The 9,382-nt window shown below is 38.9% G+C and overlaps 1 protein-coding gene across 1 annotated transcript in view; it reads right to left on the bottom strand.

The window, feature by feature from the left end:
• The window catches only part of FGL1 (fibrinogen-like 1), a 46,468-nt gene that overhangs the window by 22,538 nt on the left and 14,548 nt on the right, over window positions 1-9,382 (bottom strand). The window contains exon 2 of the mRNA XM_006834516.1: window positions 8,957-9,137. Coding sequence (XP_006834579.1) covers window positions 8,957-9,137 — 181 coding nt within the window. The remainder of the gene's footprint in view (window positions 1-8,956; window positions 9,138-9,382) is intronic.

The following is a 9,382-nucleotide window of genomic DNA, read 5'->3' as shown; positions in this document are numbered from 1 at the left end:
AAAAATGTACAGTCTTAGAAAACTTATGTGCCGTAATTGATTTGATAACAGTGGGTTTTTTTAGTTAACATACTCCAGTGGATGTTATTGTTGTTGTTGTTCAGTGTGGTCGAGACAATTCTAATTCATAGTGACCCTGTACATGGTTTCCAAGAAGAGACTGGTAGATTTGAACTATCAACCTTGCAGTTAGCAGTCAAGTGCTTATCCTAGAACGCCCCATCAGGATTCCTTCAGTGGATATTAAGAAAGTTTTATTTCCTTTTCAATTATTTGTTATCTGAGTCCTTGTCATGAATTGAATTATATCCGTCCAAAATATATGGTGTAAATAGCCTTGCTTCCTGGCTATTTTATAAATGTGGTTATAATCACATTTGGGAATGGGCTGTCTTTGTTACACTAATGAGGCAGGATGTATAGGATAATTTCTGAGTCAATCTCTTTTTATATATGTTGTTGTTGTTAGGTACCTTGGAGTCGGTTCCAACTCATAGCGACCCTGCACAGGGTTTCCGAGGCTGTAAATCTTTACGGGAGCAGAACGTCTCATCTTTCTCCCACAGAACAGCTGGTAGTTTCGAATTGCTGACCTTGTGGTTAGCAACCCGATTCGTAACCACTATGCTACCAGAGCTCCTTTTTATATATAAAAGAGATTCAACAAGTTAACAGAAAGGAGATGGGTAAGATAAATGTCAAGCTATCTGGAGATCTCCGAAGAAGTAGAAGCTAAAGAAACAAGGACCTTTCTCTAGTGTTGACAGAGAAGGCTTTCCGTCTAGTCCAGCACACTTAATTTGGATTTCTAGCCTGCTACATTGTGAGAAAATAAATTTCTGCTTGTTGAAGCCATCCACTAGTGGTATTTCTGTTTGTTACATTAGATACTAAGACATTTCTTGATATGATCATGGGAGAAAGGTAGTGATACAGAGACCCTGCTTTCTCATTTTTTATTTTTGTGGAAAACAATTTTTAAATTTATATATATTCAGTTAACTGCAGTACATTTCAGTGTAGTTTTTGGTTTTACAAATCAGAATGGCAGAATTTATCTCTTTTACAAAGCTAAAACTGATAGTAGAAATACAACACCAAGCTCAAATTTAATATGGATAAGTACTGAACATATAATCAGGAGGTTGGTGGTTCCAGTCATGCCTCAGAAACCCTACATAGGGTGACTATAAGTCAAAATCATCTTGATGGCACTAAACAACAATAAGGAATTTTATTTAGGTCATACAAGTCCACCAGGCACTCTGCAGGAAAAAGATGAGGCTTTCTGTTCCCATAGAGATGTACAGCCTCTCTATATAGGATCACTATGAGTTGTAACTTACTCCATGGCACACAGCCAGTCAGCCATCTTGAATTAGAGCATTATAGTCATTCTGAGCATTGCAGGTCTGTTTGAACCTTAAGGTCAGCGGTTCAAGCTTACTAGTAGATCCTCAAAAACCCTATACAGGGTTGCTATGAGGCAGAACCAATTCAACGGCACTTTAACAACAACAACATATCTAGATTGAGTTCTGGGGGTTGTAATGTATGGTAATTGTCTGTGTTGTTGTTGTATGCTATTGTTGGTTCTCACTCCAAACAGCACCCTTCAGCATTTTTTTGTAAATTTGGTCTGGTCATTACAAATTCCTTTCATTTCTGTTAATCTGAAAATGTCCTAATTTCGCCATCATATTTGAGGAACAGCTTTGTTGGGTATGATTCCTAGTTGACAATGTTTTTCTTTCAGAGTTTTGTATATGTCATCCCATTGCCTTCTTGCCTGCATGGTTTCGTTTGGTAAATTAGAGTTTGTCTTATTGGTTCTCCTTTGTAGGTAACGTTTGGTATTTTCGGAGTTACTCTTAAGATTCTTTCCTTGTTTTTGGTTTTGGAAAGTCTAATTACGATATATCTTGATGAGTTTCTTTTGGGATCTATCTTGTTTTGGGTTTGTTCAGCGTCTTGAATGTTTATCTTCTTGCCTTTCATGATGTTCGTTGTTCCTTTCAACAACTCTTTGACAATTTTTTCTGTATTCTTTATTGTTTCTTCCTGTTTTGGAATTCAGAATTCCTCTTCTTGATGTCCCATATAACTCTTAGGCTTTCTTGGTATTATTTTCTGATTGTTCTAGCATACTAGTATTGAGAGATTTATTTTCACGTTCACTAATTCAGACTTCCATTGCTTTGAATGTACTCCTTCACTCTTTCAATGTATCATCAATTTCTGAAATCTTAGTATTAATCCTCTGGATTTCTAGTTGCAGGTTTTGTATTGTTTCAGAATTTGCATTAATTTTGTCAGTTTGTTCTTGTAGTGTTTTCATGAACTCTTCTAAAGTTCTTTTTTTGTTGTTTTCCTTTCTTTCCTCCATCTCTAGGTCAATCTTTTGATGGTACCTAAGTATCATTCTTTTGAAGTCTTTTTCAGTTGTTCCATTACTTTTTCCTCAAAAGCATTTTCTGGATCTGCATTTTGGTCATTTGTTTGAGCCATTCTCCCTGGTTTCTTCATGTGAGCTAAAAGGATCTGTTTTCTCCACGACATTGTGGGGTAGTCATATTTGTATTTTATTGATGATTGTATGTTGATGTGTTCTTAGGCTCTCACCAACACTCTCCTTTGGGTTAGTTAGAGAATGGAAGTGTGTACACTATTCTCATTCACCATTTGTGCTCTGCAGTTTAGAGTGGGCTAGACTGGGTGTTGGCTGCTGTCTATAGTCGATTGGTGTGGTGTAGAAGATGGTATTGGGTCTTGTCCAGTGGGTGGAGCTGCAGAGGGTACGGTTGTTGCTGGGCTATATGACAAAATTGCTGTCTCCTCTCAGGTGGGAAGGAGAAATCCCCTCCCTGCCCCCCACCTCCAACCCCACACACAAAAAACAAAGTAGAATAAAAATAGAAGTATCCAACAATGAAAAGAGAAAACAGGCAGCAATCAGAAAAAAAGAATATGATAACTACAAAGTCAAAAGAGGATCTGAGAAATGGAGCTATAGATAAAATTAAGAGTGAAAATAAAAGGGGAAAAACCATGGAGAAGAGTAAAGAAAGATCAAAAGGGGGGAAGATGGGAAATAAGAAACAAGAAAAGAAGGGAAAACAAAAGCAGAGATAGAAAAGATAAAATTCAAAGGAATGGAAAAAGAATAAGAGGAGAAAGGATAAATAAGCAAAAACAATGAAATAACAAAACTCAAAAACAAAAAAACAGTGCAGCTGTTGAACCCAGACAGGAGAAAACTCTAGGGCTCCTGCACGTCACAGAGCTCACGAGGTGGGTGTGGGAGGAATGTGACAGCAGAGCTTCTGGCCCTATGTAAAGTTCCTATCTACCTTGGTGTTATTAATGTTCAGTGCACTCTATCTGAAAGTAATTTGAGGAAGCTCTTGATGGAGATGGTTTCTGTGTCTGTTACGGCCACAGGGCAGCTGGGGGAGGGGGGTAGAATGATTGGTTAAATGCTGGTCTAGTGGCTCTGTATGCTCTATAGGTCTGAAGTTAAATCTGCTTAAATCCAGGCACAAAGTGGGGCAGCTGGTTCCCTTACAGTAGCGTGGCTCCCAACCACATGGCTCCAAACTCCCAACCACAGGGTTTGCACTAGGGATGGATGAGGGTGGGAGCTGGCCACTCCTTTGGTCATGAGGGTTGTTGTTAAGTACCCGGAAGTCAGTCGCGACTCATAATGACCCTGCACAGTGTTTCCGAGGCTGCAAATCTTTACGGGAGCAGAAAGCTGCATCTTTCTCCCACAGAACAGTTGGTAGTTTCAAACTGCCGACCTTGAGGTTAGCAGCCCGATTCATAACCACTACACTACCAGAACTCCTTGGTCATGAGGGTAGCATGAGAAAAAAGAAGTAATCATAACTTTCCTGTTGCCTGTTTGAATCTGCTCTGCCAAACTTCCTTCTCTTGCCAAAGCTGCTCACAAGATGGTCAAGCCGTGTCTGGGAGGCCATTCACCAGTCAGTCTCCCTGTCTTGCCTTCCCTGCTCAGCTTCTCCTCCCAGCAAGCATTCAATCCACTTCACTAACCTTTCCTCGGAAGTTCAGTGTTCTTAAATTTTCATTTGTGTCTGCTTCAACAAGAGACACGACAGCCTACTAAACAGACTTTTTCCTGTTCTAAAAAGGGTGGCTAAGGCTCAAAGTTGAGAACCAAGGCACTGTGTCTCTTGTGCTTTCTGGGAGATACCAGAACTGGCCTTACCACTGTCTTCTTGAACCTCAGGCAATGTAAGAAGAGCACTACTAGGAGAATGGAAGTTGGGGTTTTTTTTGAGAATGCTTTATTCTTTTGGGGATAGTGTAAGAGAATACTTGTCTCTGAAAACAAGGGAGAGACGTTTAGAGTAATGTCTGATACTCTCAGAGCACTTTCTTGGTGCTAAATGCCACTGTACTCATGTTCCATGTATTAACTCATTTACTCCTTACAACAAGGAAGATGTATTCGATCATCCCCTGTTTACAAATGAGGAAGGACTATGAGACACATAGAAGTTAAGTGAGGTGCCCAAAGGCCACAGCTAATACGATGGGTAACTGGGCTTTGAAACCATTCTTTGGAGTCTGTATCTTAACCATGATACGTACTGTGTCAAGAGACTTTCTTATAAAGATGGAGGTTCCTGCAGAAGGAGCCATCGTAAACCTAGTGTTCTATCTAGCTGGCTGAACAGAAGTTGTGATGCTCAGATTATTGCAATTGTCTTTAATTAATTATTTTGGTACTGTAACTTAGGTTTATATTTCAATAGCACATGAGGCTTTCTACTCCCGTAAAGATTTACACCCTCGGAAACCCTGTACAGGGTCGCTATGGGTCGGAACCGACTCGATGGCACTTAACAACAACAACAACAGCACCCACATGCTAAAAAAGAAAAAGGATACAATTTAATTATATGTGATATAAATATCACATAATTTGTGCATTGTTTGCAAAAATTGCTAGGTTGTATGTAATAAGGCATTTTCAACCATGAGATTAGAATTCAGAAAGTAATTTAGTAATAATGTGTTGTATAGTGCTGTTGAGTCAGTTTCCACTCTTGCATGGGGTTTCAAAGGAGCGGCTGATGGGTTTGAAACACTGATCTTGTAGTTAGCAGCTCAGTGCTTAGCCTACAGCACCACACAAGTAACTTGTGAATAAGAACAAAGAAATTCATTTTTCCACAGATCATGCATATGAACATTTCTGTTTTAATTTAAGGACATCAAAATGTAATTTTTGGGTTGAGCAAGTTATTATATACATATGATATTTCATATAAATTAAATAATATATATTTTATATATACATATACATATGTTGGTGTCCTAGTGTGGCACTGTATGATAAGCATCAGACTGCTACCCACAAGGTTGGTGGTTCAAACCTACTAGCCAATCCTTGGAAACCCTATACAGGATCACTATGAGTCAGAACCAGCCTGAAGTCACTTAAGAACAGCAACAGTAATCCATGTATTGCATCCAGGAACAGTTATCTAGGATGTCTGTCATCTGTTTTGTTACCTATGATACACACACATACACACTCTATGGAGGCCTGGTGTGGTGCTGTGGGTTAATGCGCTGAACTGCCAAATCAGTTTGATCCTCAAGTCAGCAGTTCAAATTCACCAGCTCCTCCTCAGAAACCCTATACAGGGTCGCTATGGGTTGGAACGAACTTGTCAGCACTTAATAACAACACTCTCTAAAATTGTTGACTGCACCCTGTCCTCCAAAACCTTATAGTTAGACCTGCTCTGATCTTGGTTTTTGAATTTCCTACTAACTGATTTCTTGCCTTACTCCTTGGTGATTTCTTGTTGCCTAAAGCCTGTTCCCCAGCACTCTTAACACAGAAATTGGCTTTTCAGTGCTTAGGCCCGAGACCTCTCATGTTTAGTGACTCAGTCCCAGTAACAAAGACTTGATTGGCTGCCTCCTGCCAGGTATTTGATATTGGAATGTGTTCTGATAACCTGCTCTGATTGTATTTTAATAGATGCCCTTGATCTTAAACTTGGCTTGGAATTTGAGGTAACCTCTGTCCAGAGGGCAGATAGTGACGGGCAACTTAGATATTGGCTACCTAAAGTGAGGGGGTAATAAAGGCACGAAGTGACTGGCTTACAAGGTTTTAAGAGGGAGTTTAGTTTAAGAATGAGTGAGGGAAGATAGAGTCCCCATTGAAGGGATTATAAGCATTATAATGAAACAAGGTGTATGATTTGTTGAATGTAAAACTGATGATCTGCCATGTAAACTTTCATTCAATTCACAATAAAAATTAAAAAAAAAAAAGAAGTACTCTCTGCCACAACATATGTTCACGCAGAGACTTGATAATCAATTGGGAAAGTCATTATAAAAGGAAACCAAGCGTTATAACAAGGGATTGGTGTTGAACCAAATGTCTATAAATGGTTATTTATAATTCATGACTCTACACATATAATAACATAAGGAGTCCTTAAAAAATCTGAATGTGATTTTTTTCTCTCTCTCTCATATGGTTTACAATCAACTAGATACCTTTGTCAAAGGAGCTCTGGTAGCATACTGGTTACGAATCAGGCTGCTAACTTCAGGGTCAGCAGTTCAAAACTACCAGCTGTTCCGTGGGAGAAAGATGACGGTTTCTGCTCCCATAAAGATTTATAGCCTCGGAAACCCTACGGAAACTCATACAGGGTCGCTATGAGTCGGAATTCCGACTCCACGGCACATAACAACAACAACCTTAACACAATGTGAAAATTCAAAACTTAAAAAGGTGTTTTTGAATGCACAGTAGTGATAAATAACCCAGACTTTGAGGTCAGGAAATATTTCCTGAAAGAAGTGAGGATTACACTGGCATCTGGCAGATAACTAGTAGGAGTTACTCCAGGACCATACTAGAGTGGTAGTGGTGGTGGTGGTTATATGCCGCAGAGTTGGTTTCCACTCACAGTGACTCTGTATAGGGTTTCCAAGGCTGTGAACTTCATCTTTCTCCCGTGGAACAGCTGGTAGTTTCGAACTGCTGACCTTGAGATTAGCAGCCTGACTGGTAACCACTAAGCTCTAGAGCTCCTAAGACTAGAGTAGCATAGAGAAAAATATTCCAAATAGACGAAAGAAGTATTTCAAAGTTCTAAAGACTCAGGAAAGCAGGATGCTTTTAGGAAATTGAAACAAGTTTAGTGTTTCTTTGTATTAGTTATTAGTCAAGTTGTTTGGGCTATGACTTCAGTGGTTTGTGCCCAACACTAGAGTAGTTTCTGTTCTATATGCAATCTAATGTCACATGTATAATGTATTAACCTTATATAATTTAATATAATGTAACAATTACTTGAAAGGAGAGTTTCTTAGGGTGTGGTCTGGCATCAGACTATGAATAGATTATTTTGGCAGAACTCATTCAATTCTTCACACTTATTGTTGGCTGACCTGCAGATCTTATGATGAAAACCTTTGGAAGTCTCCAGCTAGCTGCCTGACCTACTTTTGGACTTGCCATGCATCATCCTCCTTCCCACATTCGCACGCACCTCCAACAATACCCAATCTGTGAGCAAGTAGAAGTCTCCAGCCTGTTGCATGAGCTGTGGATTTTGGAATTTCCATAATTGCATAAGCCAGTCCCTTGAAGTGTCCAGTTAATTGACCAAGATAGACACATAGGAAGAAAAATTGTAATACATCATGGTAGTGCTAAAGTCACAAAACAAAAATAAGAAACAAATTGTTTCTGTTGAGTTGATTCTGATTCATGGAGATTCCATATGTGACAGAGTAGAATTGTGCTCCCAAGGGTTTTCAGTACTGATTTTTCAAAAGTAGATCACCAGGCTTTTATGCCAATAAGCCTCTGGGTAGATTCAAACAGGCAACCTTTAGATTAGCAGCAAGTGCATTAACCATTTGTACCATCCGGGAACTGTAGAGCTAATGTGGACATAAAAAAGAGTAATCTAGATGTGATCCTTTTTGTTTCTCACAACTGTTGTTTATTTCCTAATGTGTTCAGTTTTAAGATCATTTAGTGTTAGGAACGAAATATTGGCCTAATCTAAAGAAAAATTACTATATGATAAAAGATATACACAGGGAAATTGTTTATTTTACTAAATTATTCTGAATTTTCCCTTTCTGGACCTTTTGATTCTATTACCTTATTTGCCACTCTAAAGCTCACTAGAATTTCAGAAGAAAAACTATATAAATATAACAAGAAAAGGTTAATAAATAAATACAAGGCTCAACTATGAAATTTCACAATTATAATGTGCCACTTGAACACTAGCAATTGGAGTTCTAGTGTGGTGCTGTAGGATAAGCACTGGACTGCAACTACAAGGTTGACGGTTCAAACTTACCAGCCACTCCTTGGAAAACTTATACAAGGTCACTATGAGTTGGAACTGAGTAGATGGCACTTAACAACAAAATGAGGGAGCTTCAAAAAGTCAATGGAATTAAAAGATAATGGAATTTTTCCACAAATTTTTGAAGCCCCCTTGTATTTAAGCCATCTCGTGTCTTGTTGTTTTATTAAACTATAAACATTAAGAGACAGTTATCATTTGTATCAGATATCAGAAGTCTTGTTGTGGAGGCATAGGATAAGCACTGGACCACAATTCGGTTTCAATAGCAATATCAGCGGTTCAAACTCAGCAGCCACTTCTTGGAAACCCTATACAGGGTCACTATGAGTCAGAACTGACTCCACAGCACTTAACAACAACAACAATTAGAGATCAACTATAGAGCGAATAGGCAGAAAAAGATAATATGTAGAATACATTTTAAATACTTCACTTCACTTGTTGCTGGAAAAAGATAAGCTAAACCTAGAATGAACAAGTGACTAGAAGTAATGAGCACCATCATTGTATGTGAGCGTACATATAAACTGTTAAAATGCTTATTAAAAATAGATTCTGACCTGCATATTGCTTCTTCCCTCCAAGGTCAATGACACTATTCTCTTCTCCTCTATCTAGAAACTGAATTTCCTTCTCATGCAAAAGGTGAGCGATCTTGGCCTGTTGAAGTTTGACACGGGTCTCTAGCAGGTGCACCTGGGCTCTGAGCCGTGCCTGTTCCCCGAGACAGTCCTCAAGAGCCTGCAGAATGAATTTTCATGGAAAATAAATGTTCATAGTAAACTATATTAACCAATGAAACAATTTTTGTCCCCAACCTCTATTTTGGAATGTTTTTCAAACCTGAAAGTAGTTTTTAAAAATTCTAATACTATTTGCTAAGGAGCTCTGGTAGCGCAGTGGTTACGAATTGGGCTGCGAGCCGCAAGGTCAGCAGTTCGAAACTACCAGCTGTTCTGTGGGAGAAAGATGAGGCTTTCTGCTCC

The sequence above is a fragment of the Chrysochloris asiatica genome, unplaced genomic scaffold (assembly GCF_000296735.1).
Source record: "Chrysochloris asiatica unplaced genomic scaffold, ChrAsi1.0 scaffold00011, whole genome shotgun sequence".
Taxonomy (NCBI): Eukaryota; Metazoa; Chordata; class Mammalia; order Afrosoricida; family Chrysochloridae; genus Chrysochloris; species Chrysochloris asiatica.
Note: the sequence above shows the minus strand (reverse complement) of the source record. Positions and strands in the feature narration are given on the sequence as shown.